Source organism: Syzygium oleosum, unplaced genomic scaffold (assembly GCF_021117445.2).
Source record: "Syzygium oleosum isolate NSW1041296 unplaced genomic scaffold, Sole_v2.1 Sole_v2.11, whole genome shotgun sequence".
In the NCBI taxonomy this organism is placed as follows: domain Eukaryota; kingdom Viridiplantae; phylum Streptophyta; class Magnoliopsida; order Myrtales; family Myrtaceae; genus Syzygium; species Syzygium oleosum.
In genome coordinates this window covers 2,591,061-2,610,799 of record NW_026607495.1, presented here as the reverse complement: position 1 = coordinate 2,610,799, position 19,739 = coordinate 2,591,061, and the positions used below count along the sequence as shown (strand labels likewise).

At 38.7% G+C, this 19,739-nt stretch overlaps 2 protein-coding genes across 2 annotated transcripts; both read left to right on the top strand.

The window, feature by feature from the left end:
• The first annotated feature begins 13,940 nt into the window (after positions 1 to 13,940).
• Positions 13,941 to 16,199, top strand: LOC115688030 (uncharacterized). The gene is made up of 4 exons (XM_030613754.2): positions 13,941 to 14,114; positions 14,491 to 14,593; positions 15,278 to 15,539; positions 15,675 to 16,199. Exons 1-4 carry the CDS (start codon positions 14,019 to 14,021, stop codon positions 15,751 to 15,753), a joined length of 540 nt encoding a protein of 179 aa, XP_030469614.1. The 5' UTR covers positions 13,941 to 14,018; the 3' UTR covers positions 15,754 to 16,199.
• Positions 16,200 to 17,932: 1,733 nt separating this feature from the next.
• LOC115688029 (ubiquitin-like protein-NEDD8-like protein RUB3) lies at positions 17,933 to 18,730 on the top strand. The gene has a single exon (XM_030613753.1). It carries the CDS (start codon positions 17,933 to 17,935, stop codon positions 18,728 to 18,730), a length of 798 nt encoding a protein of 265 aa, XP_030469613.1.
• Positions 18,731 to 19,739: the final 1,009 nt, after the last annotated feature.

Here is a 19,739-nt window from a genome sequence, read left to right as displayed (position 1 = left end):
TGCCTCGTGCCAGGAAGAACAATTGATCTTAGTGTTTTGGCTGTGGGCGTTTCATGAACACACCGCTTTGGCTTTTATATATACTTCGCACCAACTACTTTAGCCTTGATTTAATGGCTGTCATTGACATGACAGTTCGGTATACTTTAGTTATTTGCAATATGCATTTTTTATGAGCCGACTGGGGTGCTAACTCCTCTACATTTTTGTACCGATTCATGTTCTTGATTAGCACACGGCTTTGAGCCTTTGACTTTGGTTTATTTTAAGGGCTTGATGGATTTACACCACCGAATTGATATTCAAGAAAACTCGCGAAAGGCACCCATGATATGTCTTTGCCAACTTACCATGCAGTGCAAGAACAAAGGTTCATCATATAAAAGTGAATAAACAATGAGCCATTACCCGACTACGATTAGCTCATTTGCCTAAAACTGGAGAGTTGGCCTCTCTCGTAACGTGGCAGGATCATGTGTTAGCTCAACTGAAGTATTAAATTAACATAAATTAACATGATTCGAACTATATCTTAAGATCAATGTGGCCCATAATAGGGTACGAAACACTCGGCATGTTACTCGGTCAATTCAGACTGAAAATAACATTCCACCTTTGGCAGAGGTTATACTAGTGAAGGTTGTCAGGTAATGCACAGTTGCACAGGCTTGAAGATTTTAGTCAAATGGGGAGATTGGAGAAGAGAGATTCCTTTACTCATTCATGCTCACCAAGGAAAGTGTCGGTATAATGGGTGCGAGAATCCATTCATTGTTCCAAAGGACCATTTCAATTGGTCATGTATATCATTGGTGCATACTAGAAATAACTGGGTATATGCGTTACTACATTTTATGGCTAGGATGCAAGAGTATAGTTAAACCTTTTAAGAGCACACGGTCAATCTCATTGGATTGGGATAGTTCACCTCTTCTCGCCACGATCAGGTGATCCGATCACTGAAGTGGGAGGCTTGTTTCCACGAGACACGAACCCGTGATCACTCTTCTTAAGGCGTGTGGTCTGGTGATGAGTAGAGTCAAATAACCCGAAAAGGCCTTCGAGTTTCATTTCTCCATGATTTAGATAAATTACGAGTCTCAATTTACCTTCTAAACTCAAGACACAAATTAGCAAAGTCCGATCAAAAAGCTTTGATGCAAAACATTACAAACCACTTCATCTGTTTTCTACACTTGATTTCATGGTGAAGTAAATTGTTACTTTCAATTTATCCCTCTATCAATAGGATCTGAATTGTTGAAGACCTACGACTAGAAGAACTTCATGAGTCGGCCACTTAACGTACATAACTTTCCCAAAAGAGAAGGCCTGAATTTGCCAAGTTCATTTGAATTTAGAGAGTATTTTCAGTTTTCATGCATATTTTCAACTTTTTTTCTCGAAAGTACATTTTTTTTGTTAAACTTGAAAGTACGTTTTATAAGTTAAGCAAACCCGTTTTAAAAATATGAAATTGTGCTAATATATGTGGGGAAAATTACCAAAAAAGTCCTAAACCTATTGCAATTATTCCAATTCGGTACTAAACCTTTGTTTTGGCCAATTTGGTCATCAACATTTTGCATTTGTATCAATTCAGTCTATCCGGCCAATTTTGGCCGGCCATCCTACGTGGCACAATTGGCACCGACGTGGACAATTTTTTATAATATTTTATATTTTTATTTTTATAATTTTTCTTTTCTTTTCTTTTTCTGTTTTTTATTTTTATTTTCTTCCTACTTTTCTTTTTCTTCCCCACAATGGCCGGCGAGGCTCGCTGACCGCCGGTGAGGGTCATGGCCCTCACGCTGATCTGGGCGAGGCTTGGGGACGGTGGGCGAAGGCGGCCTTGCCCACGGCTGCGCCTCGTGATATGGGCGCGAGGCCTAGGGGCCATGGCGGAGGCACGGCTACAGGCGAAGGTGGCCATGTCCTATTGCCTTGCCCAGTGGCCAACAAGCCTCTCCGGAGCCTCGTCGGCCATTGTGGGGAAAAAAAAGAAAAGAAGGAAGAAAAGAAAAAAGAAATATAAAAATATAAAAAAAATTGAAAAAAATAAATATTATTAAAAATTACCCACGTCAACGTCGCCTGGCATCCACGTCAGTGCGGGCCGGCCAAAATTGGCCGGATGGACTAAATTGGCACAAATACAAAAGGTTTAGGATTAAATTGACAAAAAAAAAAGGTTTAGGACTGAATTCGAACAATTACAATAGATTTAGGACTTTTTGGTAATTTTCTCAATATATGTGCGTACCATTGAAATTATTAGAGAGGTTTTCTGCAGTGAATCCAGAAAAATGATTTGGAACAAAAACAAAACACACTTGGCACACGAAACTGTATTTTTTTCCGTCTTAAATCTTCAATATTTAGGAATAATCCCTTGTTTTATTTTGAAATTCGTTTCAAATTATTTCCCAAAGCAATTTTCGAATATTCTAAGGAGCCAGTGCGACTCCATCTTGGGTCCTCCCTAAAAAGTGTCTTAATTTTTATATACGATAACGTGGAGACGTTGGAATTTTTTTAATAACCATGTGACATTTTCATCCACACGAAGTTGTCAGATGGGTTGCTTCTAGTTTTGTTCAAAAAGTTTGCACTTTGAAGATCACTAAGGATTTCCTTGCTTAAGCTCATTCACAAATATATGTATATATGGTCAAAGAAATATTTTATTCATTTTTTCACAGATACTTAATAGAGAAACGCAGTCCAACTACAAACCTGGATAACAAAACAAGTTCCAGATAAGAAGATTCATCAAAACAAAGATTAGAGGTCACACGCTCAAAGAGCAGATCACCGAATCCGACTTCAGTAATTAGCACACACGATATCTCAATCTGTTTTTACGACTTTGCCTTTTGACAGTGCGCTCGTAGGTTCGGCATTGCCAATAGCACCCAAAAATAATAGAAATTTTGGGGATCTAGATCTATCGTGGATTAAATCAATTGGTTTCATTAAGTCATGAAATTGACGAATCAACAACTAAAAAAAAATCCCCAAAATGAAGCCACGCCACACCACCAAAATTATTGTAACTTCACCAAAACGCCCTCGCATCTTGCATGAAATAACACGCACACACTAATCAAACGCCTATGCCCACTCCAAATCAAAAATGGCCTTCAATATAGTCACTTCCAAAGCAAGTATACTCTACCATACATATGCTTACACTCTTTCGCCTCAAAATTTTATGTTTTCCAAATACAATTTGTTAAGCTTGTATTGCACTTAATCTTATACATAATTGATTCCATATTCGTGATTATTGACACCTCTAACGTGCATTTCATTCAAGAAGCATGATTATAATCCACATACAATGTGGTTGAATAACAACTTAATTGGAAATGAATAACTTGTTGGGGTGTGATTCATACTCTCCATCGTTAGGAAAGCACGGGAGTTCGAGAGGCGCCACGCCCAATGAGGGTCATTTGTGGCAACGCCCCCGCAATATCGAAGGGCTTTTATAATTTGGGCATATATTTTATTGGTAGTTTGGACTTCGGCCTATGAATAGCTACTAAGTATATATATAATCTCTTTCTTTTGTAACTAATGGATGTAGTAGAGATACGAGAGGAGCTAAATACAGTAGAATTTTCTGCTCGACATAGCCCTAATTTAAGGGTGAACTAGAATAAAACATCGTGTCTCGATTTCTCTTCCTCGTCTTTACTCTCTTTTTCGTTGTATTTATGCGACTAATCTTAACATAATTTAGAGCCAAAATAACAATTTTTAAAAGTTTAGTGGGCCTAATAAGCTCTACGGATTTCTGCTTAATTTTTTTGATCTTCTAAATATTAGAGGGGCTCAAGTATGTGTAAGATATGGGTAATCAGCTCTGCTTATTTCACCACTCTAAAATAATATTGATAGCAAGCACAGAAATCTGCGACACACGCGCCCTAGAACATATTTTACCTTTAATGAAGGCTTTTGCAGTTTTTTTCCAAGAAGAATTCTATCTGGATAAATATAACGCAATAAATCTTCGTCCGTGAAATTATATAATGTAAAACGTTCCATGCCCTAACAGCTTGAGTTTTTGAAGTGAAATAGATTTATCAAAGCCAACGATTTTGAGTCCAGTGATCCAAAGTAATTTCTTATTCGGCTTTAATATGGTCACATAAATGACTCATTTAAAAACATAATATAAGTTAGAGCATATTCGTATAGTCTTAGTCATATAATCATAAAAAATTGTGTTGTTAGATTGATAAGTCGTGTCCATCTTTATATTAAATTACGTCGTATGTCATACATAGATGAGTCTGTCATATTTCAAAATACCAAACCCAAAGTTGTAATATTCAAAGCTATGTGACATTAGATAAAAGCTAGTGAGTCCAATACTTGGTCAGGTTAGAGATGGCTAGTGAATCTACATGACACAAATTTCCAAAGAACACAATACTGTTTCACATAGATATAAAAAAAAAAGAAGAATAAAGAAAACTAATACTCAATTTAAACCAAACCTTTGCTACGCACCTAATTTATATTTTTTTTCTACTGAAATATATTTGTGGCCCAATTAGTTCATATTATTCAACAATTAATACCCGATATGAATTCTTTCTTGGCTTCAAATTCATGGTTAAATTATTATTATTATTATTATTATTATTATTATTATTATACTTTCTCTTATTCGTAAGGGTGTCTATCCTATTGAGCTTATTGGACTCCTACTATATATAGTTGCGTTTAATACCCGATACTATTTCATCGGAATTCAGCACAAAGGTTTCAAATTAGATTGGCAAAATTGAAATTTTAGAACTAAATCGGTATTTGTACAATAGGTTTATGACTGATTAGGTAATTTTTCCCATTATTGTTCTTATCGTAAATTGAAATGCTTACATCTTAATAAAATCATAACTCATTAGTCACATTATCTTTTTTTTTCTTTTTTGGTGTAAATGTAAGTAGTATGTATAAGATGACGTACATAAGCTTAGGGGCATTCCCCAGCATTACAAATAGAACTAAGATTACAAAAAAATGGAGTGGGGGAGTCTCCATATAGTGGCCAAAGTTTCATTTGTTCGGGACGGTCTAAAAGATTTATAGTGCGAAGCTCGCCCTCTAACAAGTTTGCGAACTTTAGCCAAAATGATAAGAGCGTCATTTGACTTTTGTTGGAAGCGATTACGCTCCATCCAAATGCAGTATATGATCGCTAGGAAAGATACATTCAGAAGTCTCGCCGCCAAGTCCTTACCTTTTGTAGCATTGATCATCCATTTAAGTTCATCATTTCATCCTTCTACAGAGCGTCAAATTCCGTATTGTGCAAGAATAGTGCGCCAAATGCTTCCGGTCCAAGTGCTCTGAAAGAATAGATGGTCTCTGCTTTCTAGACCAGACATACAAAAATTGCAATGAATATCTACTTCAGGCTTCCAACGTGATATGATTTCTGCTGTTTGTAGTCTATCTCTACAAACTAGCCAGGCGATGAAGTTATGCTTGCTAATACCTCCTTTCCAGATCAATTGGGACCATTCCACAGCCGGTCTCACATTTCTGATTTCATCGTATACCTCTTGGCAACAATATCTTGGTCTAGATATGATTGAAGCTAAAGCCGGTCTTAGTCACACTATCTTGTTGGGCCTGAAAAGCGCTTTGCTTATTTTTTTTTAGTTCCCATATCTTAATTGACAATTATAATTTAAATATCACAGTGAAAGATATTATAGCACTATATTTCATTGGGCCTAAGATGCACTTGGCATCCTAATCTTCAACTTTACAATATTTAGAAAAAGAAAGCACCTAATCTCCCAATTTATTATATTTCCAACGATAATAATATTGATCATCTTCGTGGCATATTGATTGGTAGCAACGATACATGGTGTTTGTTCGGCTCTCCATATCACAATGTGAAAGGAATTTCATGTTCGGATCGCGCATTAACATTTTGGCTTCATCTTACGTGATTCGCGATATTAGAGAAGTATTTCGTACGCCCGAAAATATAGCTATCGAAGATTATTTTCCCGTTAACTAGTAAAATTATTTCTAAACTTGAGAAGTATACACTATGATTTAGCCTTTGTTTATCTGCAGTGGCACCACAAGCCTGCAGGTAACGTAATCAAACACATCAGATGGAATCTTAGAAACTTAAAAATTTGATGAATTCATTGGCCAAATTGAAAGAAAATATATTTAATTCACTTGAGTTCACCTCATATACATCAGGTGAAATCTTAGAAACTATAGAATTTGACCAATTCATAGGCCTAACTGAAAGATAATATATTTAATTCACTTGAATTCAACTAATTTACATCATACGGAATCTTTCTTTCTTTTCTTGTCAAAAAGCACTCTCGTTCGTTAACAAGAACTAGTAGAACATAACATATGAGTTTCCAAACATAACATATCTCAAAAAGCTTGCGATGGTGAAAGTAACCAATTTTGGGGGAGGGTATGCCTGCTGTGGGCCTTCGCTATCCAATCTGCTAATTGATTGGCCTCGCGTGGGCAATAAACTACTCTTCATTGACCTACTCTCTCTCTCTCTCCAGGAACCAATACCAGGACACACACACACACACACACACATATATATATATATATATATATATAAGCATGCGCACATGTCCAACATCGTATATACAACTTTGCAGAGTTAATGTACAACATACATATGCTACAATAATGTGGTTATTGAATTGGATAATGCAATGTATGCAATGTATCTTGTAGCAGCGGATATAGAACTTGAGTTGTTAAGTAGGTTAACAAAAGCAATCATCGTTAATTAGGTTAATCGAGTAATTAAATTTTATCTCCAGATGTTCCATTATATAGCCACTATCCTCAAATCATTGTTTAATTAGGTGATGGAACTTGTTGTTCTATACATTCTAATGTCATACACGTGCATTTGCTCCTTGAAACCCTAATGAGTCAAATTATGGAATTGCATCTACTTTTTAGGTACAGTAGGCTCCAAATTGCCTAATGCAGAAGATGGGTTGGTATTCAATTAAATTGATATCAAATGAGATTATTTTATGTAACCTCATAAAAGAAATGTGTGGGCAGGATGGCGTGCCTTGAAGGGAAAGAAGTGGATGAGAAGACGGAGGATTTCCTCCCTGTTCTCCGCCGGAACTTTGCTTCCTCATCCATGTGCTTTTCAAATTTATTCATTGCCACTTAAAACTTCACCTAAATCTCAATCATTGATGATAAGGGTCTCACGTAAATGAAGTCATGCGAAATCCGGCGGCAGAAATCGCTCGGTCCATGGTGGATCAGATCTAAATAAGAATTTCGGGGTGGACGACACATGCGTTTCTTTGGAATTCTTCTATGCCAAAACATTCACCATGTTCTTCCTTCTCTGTTGACTGGATCCACACACACCTCAATCCTTCAACTACTGGTATAAAGAAACGTATCCCAGTTCGGGATCCATGATGATGCCTTCGGATCCGGAACTTGCGAGCCAGGCGGTTTTAGAATTCTTCCAAAGAGGATATAACTTCCCCAGGTGATCCAAGGACTAATCCTAGGTTATGTTTTGCGCGTCTAGCTGTCTTACAATGTAAGTGAGGCACTAATGAGAAAGTCGTGATCACGACGGTGAAACTATACATGTAGACTTTTATATCTAGAAAAATGTTACAGCTATGCACGTAGATGTATATACTACTTTGTAACAATAATTGAAGCATGTGCATATCACCCGCTCGGTATCTCAAAAGTGAATGGGCCATTTGTCTTAACGAGGTCATAAGTGTTGGGATGTGGTTCATATTGCCCCTTGACAGGAAGGGTGAACCAGGATAAACCTTGAGAGTTGTAATAGAGAAATGGGAGGTGCTAATTATAGTATAATCATCTGTTAGATGTAGCTCTAGTTTAAGGGTGAACAATGATAAATCTTGTGTCTTGATTTCTCTTTCTCGCATTTACTATCTATTTTGTTGTGTTTGTGCGCCTAATCCGAACTATAAGTTAAGCCATGTAGCGATTTTTTTGGCCATTTTACACCTTGGGCATTTTCTATATTATATGAAGAAAATTTTTTTATTTTTGGTGTGCCAATAGGGTTGTGGTTAGCGGTTCATTAACCTTAGACCTTCAAGTTTAAGGTGGATTGGGTAGTTATGCTTAAACTGAAATTTAGTAGAAGGGTGTTGGCCAATTATCCTTGACTTAGGGGTCTCTTCTATCTATGTTCTCTGGGGAAAGTGTTAGAGAAGTCCTAAACATATTGCATTTGTGTCAATTTAGTCTTAAACCTTTTGATCGAATATCAATTCAGTCCTTCCGGCTAATTTTGGCCAGATATTATTGACGTACATGCCAGCCGACCTACACGGCACTACTAGTGACCGACCATGATCGGGCGAGCTGGCCTCGCCTAGGCAAGGGTCGTCGTCGCTCACCACAGGCGAGGCCCAACCCGAAGGGCCAGCCCCGGCGAGGGCTCCCCTCACTAGATCTGATGAGGCCGTCCTATCTGGGCGAGGCCGACCCTCGCCGAACGTCGCCTTCGCCCGAGCGATGCTCGGCAAGGCCACCCTGGCTTGGGCGAGGGCCGGCCTCGCCAAATCTGGGGACGGACACCTTCGCCAAGACTGGTCCTCGCTTGGCTGGGCCTTGCCTGTGGCAAGCAACGGCGACCCTCTCCCAAAAGAGGCCAACTCGCCCGGCCATGGCAGGTGGCCGGTCACTAGCAAAAGGAAGAAGAAAGGAAAAAAAAAGCATAAAAAATAATGAAATCGAAAAAAATTATTAAAAATTATCTACATCAGTACCAGCAGTATCACATAGGCCAGCCAATGTTCACATCGGCAAAATCCGACCAAAATTAGTCAGAAGGACTAATTTGATATAAAACCAAAAGGTTTAGGACTAAATTTGCATAATTAAAAGATTTAGGAATAAATTGGTACCAATGTAATAGGTTTATGACTTTTCTGACACTTTTCCCCTGTTCTCTCTCCATCAAGCATGATCGCCAGTCTTGAGAAAGCTTCGTCACTGCTTCATCCTCACCAATCATCGACAACAGGGAGATAGATCCAAGTCATGACAACGAGACGGATAAGAACTGGAGAGAGGGAAAGGACGAGGTACGTAGATGATGGCAGCGATCAAAGATGCATGGAGTTGTTGTGGCTGGCGCCAATGCCGGCAGTTCAAGGCGATGTGCGCTTGACAGTAAAAGGATGGTTGGGTGGCGAGTGAGATTGTGGATTTTGAAATTAGGGCTTTTCTCTTTGGGATTAAAGTTTTAAATGGGGCTAGTTGCTTTGATAAATTTTGATTTGGATTTAGGATAGGATGGTGTTCGGGATAATATTAACCCATAAAAAAAATATAATTCGTTTCCACATACCAAAATTATTAGACTAAGAGGGAGTAATTGCATAATCCAGCCAAATATGTTTGGGGAACTTGACCTTATTCCCTTTGTGCAATGAACATGAAAATTCCTAAGTTAGAACATAAGCAATCTATATTTATGCCACAAAGTACGAAGGCAATCTACTTAGAACCAATTCCCTTAGAAATCGATGTATTTTCAGAAAATTGTTCTATGCATTTTGCACGGACGCAATTTATTATTTTCTTTTAATGCAACACTTAGACTCCGTTCGTTTCACGGAAAACAACTTCCAGAAAAACGTTTTCCGAATTTTCTAACGTTCGTTTCACGGAAAATAAACTAGTCATGAAAAATATTTTCCATTTTTTAAAAAGCGGAAAACATTTTCCATATCTTTTTTTACCTCACTTTCTTTCAAATAACACATTTTCCTTTTATTTGTATTTTTCTTTTCTTTTTATCTTTTTTTATTTAAAAAAATTAATTATGTTTTCTTTTTCATTTTCTTTTATTTTTTTCATTTTCTTTCTTCTTCTTTCTTGCTTCTTCCTCGACCAATCGCCGGCCACAGGCGAGCTCGAGCCTTGCCACAGGCCGGTAAGGCTCAAGCTCGCCAAATTCCGGCGAGGTCGCTAGAGCCACGTCGATGTATGGCGACCTCAGGTGAGGCTCGACCCTCGCCCAGCTCGCTTGACTAGCCTTGGGCGAGCTCAGGCCTCTCTCAAGGTCGCCATAGCCTCGCCCAACTCACTATATTTGGAGAGGCTCAAGCTTGCCAACCTCGAGCAACCTCGACCTCACTGAATCAGGCAAGGCCACAGGCCGGCGAGGCTCGACCTTGCCTGTGGCCAGTCGCCGGCCGTTGTCATGGCCGGCGACTGGCCAAGGAAGAAGAAAAAACAGGAAAGGAAAGGAGAAAGAAAATAATTAATAACATTAAAAAATTCAAAATTTTCGGTAATTTTCCCTAGAAAGTCAAATTGGATACCAAATGGCAGAAAATATTCTTCAATTCATTTTCAAGTTTCAGCCGAACACCGAAAAATATTTTTATTTTTCTGAAAAATGTCTTCCTAGAAAATATTTTCCAGAAACGTTACATTTTTCGCAAAACGAAGAAAGCCTTATATTTCTTTTATTTTCCATTTGAATTTCTGATTTTAATCTAGCAACTCACACGACTTGTAAACCACATAAAACATGAGTGGCATTGTATCTCATATTCGTCAGGTTAGTGACCAATGTGCTTAACTCGCACTGCGTGGCTTGCTGACACAGTTTCCCAGAAAAAGATGTGTGTGGCAACCCGTAAATCATGTCTTATGGAAAAAAGAGGCTTTTGTAACATAGTTACACAAATTTGGGTCGATGCGCAAAGCGGTTTAACTTGTTTAAACTCCCTATTATAGATTGTTCACAACTCCCTTATAATAAAAACTCTTGTACTAATTTTTACGTTGTTCTAATTGTAACATATTAGCATGACATAGATTCCAATTGCACATTGAATTAGTTAGGAGTTAAATGGGCTATTCTCTTAGAGACTAAAATCATACATATCCACTAATTTAATTATGTGAAACTTCATCTTAAGTGAAAAACCGTTGGGTGCCCCAACATAAATTTATTATTTCTGTCGAGTTGAACGGCCAAATCTGCGTTGTCCGCCTAATCCACGTGTGCATATGAACTTAATCGCTAAGCCCCTATATATACTGTTGGATTTTGAATTATTAAATATTGAGTGAAGTTATTCAATAATCATAATTCATCCCACAAACTAACGCGGGGTTTGATGGGCAGGTTATAACTCCAGATAGGATAACTTTTATCCTATCCGATATTTAGGGAATGCAAAATCAGAATATGTTTGGATGTTGTTCTGATATAATCTAGATAAAAATCCCACTTAAGGGGGTGGGATATAATCTGGATATTTTTGGATATTGCAAAAGCAAGACTAGAGCTGCCTCGCCGTCCATCACCTCCTCCAACGATGGCATTGCTGGCCACTGCGCGAGGACTTACACCATGACAGTCAATCACTCTTGCCTCCGCCCTCAACCACCACAGCCACCTTTGCATTCTACCAGGAATTACCACCACCTCAGCTCTTGGCTAGCAGCTTGTCACCTTTGATCTCCACTTGGCAGGCCGTGGTCGTCCTTGCCGCCGTCGTCGAGCCTTTAGATCTCTAATCTGAGGTCGACCAAGCCTTGGATACAGGATCTAGGGCTCGAGTCGAGCACTGCATAGCTTGAGATCCCGTGCTAGCACTTGATCTCAACTTAGGCTCGTGTGTCACTGTGTCTCCTTCCCCTCAACGACGATGTTGACCCAAAGTGAATCTTGTTTTAATATAAGAGCCTAAAGTGACTAACTTAATCTCAAAGAACGGTTTGAATTGAGATCGCTTTCTCATTTTTCGAAAGATAACCCAAAGTGAATATTGTCCTAAATAAGGCATGAAGTGACTAATATAATCTCAAATAAGGGTTTGAAATAAGGCGGCTTTCTCAAAACTGGTAAAGTGGATCTTGTTCGACCTAAAGTGACCAATTTAGTCTCAAATAAAGGTTTGAGCTCATCAGCTGGTCAAATCTTCGTTAGCCGATTTTGCATGTGCAACTACCGTGCTTATTCTAACGGTAAGGCATGAACATCAAGGGCAACTTTGTCTGAAATTTTTTGCTTTGACGTAATTTGAAACAACCCCCAAATTGAAGCTAGGGTTCTTCTAAGGGAAACTTTTCCTAATATCACTGACGTACCTTCTCCATTGCATTCGTGTCTGCTGTTCTTGGCTCCTTGATATTGCTACAGGAATAAGCACGTGAATCACACTTGTAAGCTAGTCGAGCGACGAAGATTGGGTAGGTCGGTGAGCTCGGGCCTTTTTTTAAACTAAGTTGGCCACCTCGAGCATTTATTTGAGATAATGGTCACTCTTGTTCTCTTTTTGAGAAAATGACTTAACTTCAAACCCTTATTTGAGACAAAGTTGACTCTAAGCCCTTTTTTTAGAAAACGGCTCCACTTTAAGCTCTTATTTTGACAAAGTCAACTCTGAACCCTTTTTCAAGAAAACGGCTCCATTTTACACCCTTATTTAAAATTTTCCCCCTGTTATATTCGGACATATACAAATATTGTATATGATATTAAAAAATCTAATCATATATTCATCCAATCCAACCTTATCTTTTCCAACAAAAAAGTCCAGACGACCATATGCAGCCTAAATGTGTGACTAGTTCTCTTTACTATCAAGTCAAAAACAAGAAAGTGACAAAAAAAAACAAAACAAAACAACGACTTGCTTTGGGGATTTAAATACACTTTGTTGAAGAAGAAAAGATGAAGATGTTAGAAATGCGCAGCATAAGTTTGATACCTTAACCCGGAGAGATCGCAAGAGAGAGCCCAAGTCTGAGCCCGTCAACATATCTAGTTTAACCCACATTTATTCAAATGCTTAAGTCAATGAGTTATGGATTAACTTGAATATATTAATTGCTCTACATCACACCAATTATCTAATATTAAACTTTTTTAATACAACTCACACGTGTATTCAACAATCTCCCCCTCACATATGAGTTCAGTATTAAGTCTGAACCCCCTTAATTCAAGTATCCTTCTGCATCAATATATCTCAACTTGAATCTCTATCAATATCCAAGCCCACATGTGGGAGCTCAATGTTTGATCTACTCCCCTTTAATCCAATATCATTTTACATCAAGATATCTCAATTTGAATCGTCATCAACGCCCAACTTCATCCCTAATCTCATTCTCCAGACCAAACTATAAAGTCTGCCATAGGGCCTGACTTCATCCCTAATTTCTTTCTCCAGGCCAAACCATAAAACCTGTCATAGGGCCTGTGTTGTTATACCACAACGCCCACATCTCGCTTTCCTTCCTTGAGATATTCACCAAACCCACCACTTTACCATTGGATCCGATACTATTTGTTGGAACCTCGCTGTAGAAGTTTGATACTTTCACCTAGGGAGATCGCCAAAAGAGAGCCCGAGTCTAAGCCCATCAACCCATCTTTACTCAAAAGCTTAGCCGGCTAACTTGGATATATTAACTGATCCACACCTCACCAATTATCCGATGTGGAATTTTTTTAATACAATTCACACATGTATTTTAATAGAAGATGCCAACTTTGGAAGCACAACAACAGTCTCGGTCTTCACTCTTTCGTGCAGAGTTAGGTTGTTTCCGCGTGTCTAACTTTGTTCAAACCCATTGTTGGTGGTGGATGACAGAAGATCAACACATGCATTGAACAAGTCGTCTTGGCTCCAGTTTCAACGTCTCTCATCTCTTCTTAGTCATCGGGTGATATCTTTGTAATTACGCCGCTCGGCGCGCCATTTCCACCGCTTCTCTCTCTAGAAAATGATAATTTATCCATGAATTTAGTCCATTGTCATTGAGTGTTTCACTCTTCTAAAAGCTGTCCTTTATTTTATTTCTGTTTCACTGTTCTATTCAGCTTCGCTCTCTGGCTCTCTCTCTCTCTCTCTCTCTCTCTCTCTCTCTCTGTGACAACTTTCTCAGGATTTCGCAAGGCTTACGACTTAGTGGGCAAGATGGGAATCCAGGGAACTTCAGAGAATTTCGTTGTCGACATGGAAAGCTTGTCGAACATGGCCATGAAAGAGAGTGATAAGAACTCCTGGATCATGGTGAGTTTTTTTCTTCTCTATTTTTTTCTTTTTGGGCTCTTCAATCACCCTAAAACGTTGTTGTTTCTCATCTTGTTCTTTTTCCAGATAATCTTCTCGGAAAGACTAATGTTTTTTGCGGTTCCAACATATTCTTCTCACCAATTCTTGACTAATGTATGAACAACGATGAACTCCGAAGGAAACGGCAAATCAAAATGCCATTTCCACCCAACAGCATAAAAATTTCTTCTGCCCCTTAAACATTTCTATGGGCATGTAATTCGATCGAAAAATAACTCATTGCCTCCTAGCTTTCGTTTACACTTACGATATTCATTACATCATGAAATATTCCTACGCTCTTCATGGCAAGATAACACTTGAAAACTTGCAGAGAGGAGTCACAAGGAAGAGTTTTAAGCGTGGAGTTGAGAAGAAGACTACTGCTACTGCTAATCCCAATGCTCATGATCACAAGGCCGATGCAGAAAAGGAAGGTACATCATATTTTTCCCTTCATAAAAACTCTACTTGGTTTTTGGATGATATTGTTCTCATTCCTCATGATGTGCTTCTTCTTTTGTATTGTACATGCTCATTCCAAAAGCTAATTACCATGATAAGGAAGCCATTCATCATGATAACTAATACACAATCGATCCAATTGTTCTTGTTAAGTTGTTATTTTCATACCAGAGGTAATGGCCTTCTTTTAATGGGGGTTGAAAGAAGTAAGATAGGTAGGGAGATAAGGTTTAGGTTACAGTTAATGAATATGGCACCCTCTATTTTACGGTTGAGAAGAATCTGTCTTCCTATGTTAGAGAATTTTATATTAGGTGGGGCTACCTAATCTGCATTTAAGGGTTTGATAATAAGGATTGTTGTTAGGTCCTAGTGTAACAAAAAAGTTACGTATTCACTGTTGGATCAGTAACGCGTGTGTTTAGAGTTTAGTTCTGTAACCGAATTTTTCTGCGTGTCAATAATCGACTGGTGAGGATGCAAGTAATTCTTTTTTACTAGCAGTGGATCTAATAAAAATTTGATTCTAATAGTAGCTTTCTTTTATCAACATATCAATAGAACTTGGGATCGGTTCCTATCTTTTTTTTCCTGCTTATTTCTAATTAATTATTTGACAAAAGAACATCGTAGTTATTTTTCTGCATTTTCAACAGAAGAGGCTATCATTAGCACACCGGAAAGGCCAAACATGGAGGCCGGAGGGATGACGACGGAGCATTCCAACGACGCACGAGCAAATCATCAGATTACTATCACCACCACCGTCTCCGGCATCGTTGGCGACGGCAAATGCACCGTAGCCGGAGGCAAACGCATCGTCCGGAGGAGTGGCTCGAGACGTACTTCTCTTTCATGGGTTCCTGATCCCAAGAGGATTCTCGATCCCAAGAGGATTCTCTTCTTCTTTGCTACCTTGTGAGCTTTCTACATAACTTTTCAGCTCCATTGCTGATCTTCGAAGCACTTACGCTATCAAAACGTCTAACTCGACATTAAAGTTATCAATTGATGGTTATTCCTTCACTAAACATTTCCCTCACTATGATGCAGATCAAGCATTGGAACAATCCTACTCATATATTTCACTTTTTCCATCACCGAACCACAACCGGATGGCAAGTCCCCTTGATCTTGAATCATCAAAGTTGCAATTATGTTCGGACATCGAAACACGCCCAATTAGTCCTCCACAATACCAAAAAAAGAAATCATTTCTTGGATCTAGAATCAGCTTTGTTGCATTGTCGTGCGTACATACGATTTAGTAGGCACTATTTCCGGGCAATCTTCTCTGAGCATGGAATTTGCAAGGCATGTTCATTAATGGTGATGTCGATTCAAGATAAGGAAGATAGTGAGGAAGGAGACGCGGTCACATAAGGAACAGCTAAAAGTTCACATGCTTTTTGCTATTTAACAATCTTTCTCACCCTCACTTCTCCTTTTATTATTATTTTTTATCTTTCTTTCCCCTTTTAGTGGAATGTTTCTAATTAGAAAAAGGTCATGTGCCAGTGAGACAAATTGTGGGAATCTTGTCTTTATGATGGCATTATAATACTATATATTATACATAGAGAGAGGATGCGATAATGTCTCTTTTTTGCTTTTTTTTGGCCCCATACCTCTAGCCTATGTTGCACTTTCGGCTGTAAGGCTTTATCAATTGTAACCTTTTTATTACTTCATTCGTTTATTTATTTGTATCTTGGTTTCAATTTGGCATTCTTTGAGTGTTGGTGGGGGACAGATTGTTGAAGCCAATCAAAGTGTTTGAACTTTGAGCTTGCACGCGCAAGCATGCGCAAATTTACTTGCTTCTTTTTCCGTTTCGCCCTAGAGAAACCTTTGTTCTCCTATAAAGATGAGGCGAGAATGAATTGTCAAAATATTAACCAGGAAGTGAGAACTACTCTAGGTGCTCTCCCTAGAGATATGTCATCACGCCCGTCAACTAAATTTAAAACAAGATGCGAATCAAGGGATCCATTTCAAGGTGGGCTGGTTTCACACCGAGAACCTGGAATCCACCCATTTAGGGTCGGTTTTAAGTTTTTGGAACCAGAAATTGAATTGGGAACCTTTGTAAACAGCCTGAAACTGAACTAGCCGCTTCCAAAGTAAACTTGAGAATAGTGTCGCAAGCTTTTTTCATATATAATTTTGACATAATTGCTACGTTAGCTTTCTTCGGCAAATGATTGGTGTAATTCAAGGCTTTTTAAGCCACCTAGGACCGAATCTCTTTTGTTGCAACTTCTATTTACTTTTATAAAAATAAGTTTAAAATCAATTAAAGTAGACCGGTTCTTGATTAAACTGACGATTCAGAGATTTAACCCAAAAATCGAACCGGCATTAGCTGTTTAAAGATGGTTCCCATAAATTTTACCCATGACTCTACGCAATTGACTTGAGAACCGGCATGATCGAATCTCTTTTGTTTCGCGGTATTAACCCTTAAGTTATTAGCTAGTTTTGTGTTACCAGCACTTATTTGAGTTAGTTACCAATGATTATTTAGTCTTTTTAAAAATTATCAAAGTTTCTTATATATATGTGATAAAAAAAAATTCTCTCTAAATTAACCATCAATCATATGAGATTGTCCACATTTATGTGAGTGATTGATCAAGTTTTCTCCGATTAAGTTAGTGACAAATTTTATATTACCATTTCTTTGAGTTACTTACCAAAATATGTTTGCTTTTTTAGTTTACCAATTTTTCTAATCATCTAACAACTGTCTTTGTCTCAAATAACTTTGAAATGTTTTTATTACTTGATATTGGTTTTTGATTCTACAAAACAGATTGCATGATGGTATCGATTGTTAACTACTTTACTTATCTTTCCCATAACTGTTGTCATTCGTGCAATAAAGTTAATGGCTTTTGATAAATCCTCAAAATGGCCTTATAGCAAAATCTAGGGCTTAATAGTAAGTTATGAATTTACACTCCCAAGTTATGTTTTGGATTTATCTGAAACAATTGCGAGGGACTGAATATGACATCATCCCTTGACCTTGTACAGCATAAATCTTGGGACCAAAATGGTAAATTTAGGTTGTAAGCTATCGAAAATCGCATGTTGTCATAATTTAAGGTTCGAATCAAAGGATTTAAATGACCTAGATTGCATGTTGTTGGTCAGTTAGAAAATCTCGCAGGCTGTTATCCTCAAAACTAATTTGTAGCTCTTCACTTAATTAGAAACCCTAATGACTTGGGCATTGTCGACAATCACCAAAGCTAAAAGCTTATACAAATCTCAGATTTCTATTTTTTTGTTTTGTTTTGTTTTCCATGGATGTGATCTTCGAGCCTCAAAGAGGAAGACCCTTCTCAATTGAAGTGGGTTACTTTGACACAGTTCAAGAGATCAAAGAGAAGATCCAGAAATACCGAGGGATCCCCATGACAACACAAACCCTAATCTTCAACGGCCAAGTCCTTCCAGACGAGCGCGACGTAGAGCACTGCGAGATCCTACAGAACTCTCATGTCCAGCTCGTCGTGATTGACGCGGCCTCACCCCAAAACCCTAATACGGCCGAAGAATCCTCGCCATGTCCTAGCACAAAACTCCAGCTCAACGTGAAGAGTGCTTCCATGAAAGCGCACGTCCCGGTTGAGATCGACGCGAACGACACGGTGGTGCGATTGAAGGAGAAGATCCACGAAATCGAGGGCGTGCCTGCAGGCCACTTGGCGCTCCAGGTGAATGGCACGGAGTTGCAAGACCACCAGTCGGTCAGGGAGTATGAGCTCTTGGACAATTCCGAGGTCGAGGTCTCCGTGAAACAATGTTCGCCAACTACATCAGCGGCGCCCAGCTCCTCCAAGAAGTTGAAGGTGATGGTGTTGCCAAAGTGCGGGACGAAGAGGATTGCAGTCGAGGTGAGCGCGTCGGACAATGTCAGGGATCTGAGGAAGGAGCTCCAGAAGCTGCAAAAGTCGGACCAGTTACATCTGCCGCAAGAAGGCTATTTCTTCATATACAAGCAGAATGTGATGGATGAAGATAGGTCGTTTAGGTGGCACCATGTTGGCCAAGGTGACACCATTGAGATCTTCAATGGAAGCGTTACGGGCGGATCATAGCTTCATTTTTAACTGCCCCCTCTTTTACTTCTATTCTAGTGATCTTCTCCCAATCTTTTGTATAAATTGTTCTAAAAAGGATTGCTAGATATTAATCGTGATTAATTGTTACCAAAAGTACAATTAGAGTTGTGCTTCGTTTTTCCTATTTCATGCACATCGAAATAGGCAATTTCATGTTATCGAAGGTTGATTTTGTTTGGAGTAAAACCATTTCTAGGATAATTTTTTCCGACTTTCTACCTTGGATACTAGAAAATGATTCGGTCAACAGAAAATGTTTTTCATCGACCAAAGTTGGCATGCTAAGACTTTCGAAAATGAATTCCCTTCCCACGAGGGAAATCATTTTTTCCCAAAGAGACGCCCATTGTGTTGCTGCCAATGCAACACTTGATGCACCTCTCTTTCTCTGCTACTCTCACATTTCCATGCTCACAACCAATTAAGGAAAAATCAAACACTTTCCTTGAAAATGAATATGGGGTAAAACCGTCTCCTTCAACATAATATTTTCATGAAACAAACATGCACTAAATTTTACAAATATCTACAAATCTAAACCTCAAACAACATCAAATCCAAGGTTTTAAGACCTTTGATCTAAGCCTCTCTCTCTCTCTCTCTCTCTCTCTCTCTCTCTCTCTCTCTCTCTCTCTCTCTCTCTCTCTCTCTCTCTCTCTCTTAAACAAATCAATGTAATGGTACTCATCCACAAAAGCAAAGGTTTCATGATTGTCCTCCACAAAAGCAAAGCCTAATTCTAAAATGCTTTATCAATGAAAAGCCTGGAAAACTATGAATTACTCTCCTTCATTCTATCGTATTAACAATAGGAAAGAGGTCATATCTTGAATAGTATATGGGCCTTTTAAGGGCCCACATCCAAGCATCTGAACGGGGCAATGCTCGTCAATCTCCGGCGAAAAGGGTAGGCATTCCATGCTGTATGCTTAGGGTTACAATAAAAAATTGTGGGCTATCTCGGAGAAAATGTCGTTCTTTCTCT

What these genes read in the sequence shown, in the direction of transcription:
- LOC115688029 (XM_030613753.1), top strand. Translation starts at nt 17,933, where the DNA reads ATGGATGTGATCTTCGAGCCTCAAAGAGGAAGACCCTTCTCAATTGAA.
- LOC115688030 (XM_030613754.2), top strand. Translation starts at nt 14,019, where the DNA reads ATGGGAATCCAGGGAACTTCAGAGAATTTCGTTGTCGACATGGAAAGC. An exon ending in GGCCGATGCAGAAAAGGAAG is followed by an intron (nt 14,594 to 15,277) that starts GTACATCATATT and finishes CATTTTCAACAG; the next exon opens with AAGAGGCTATCATTAGCACA. An exon ending in CTCTTCTTCTTTGCTACCTT is followed by an intron (nt 15,540 to 15,674) that starts GTGAGCTTTCTA and finishes ACTATGATGCAG; the next exon opens with ATCAAGCATTGGAACAATCC.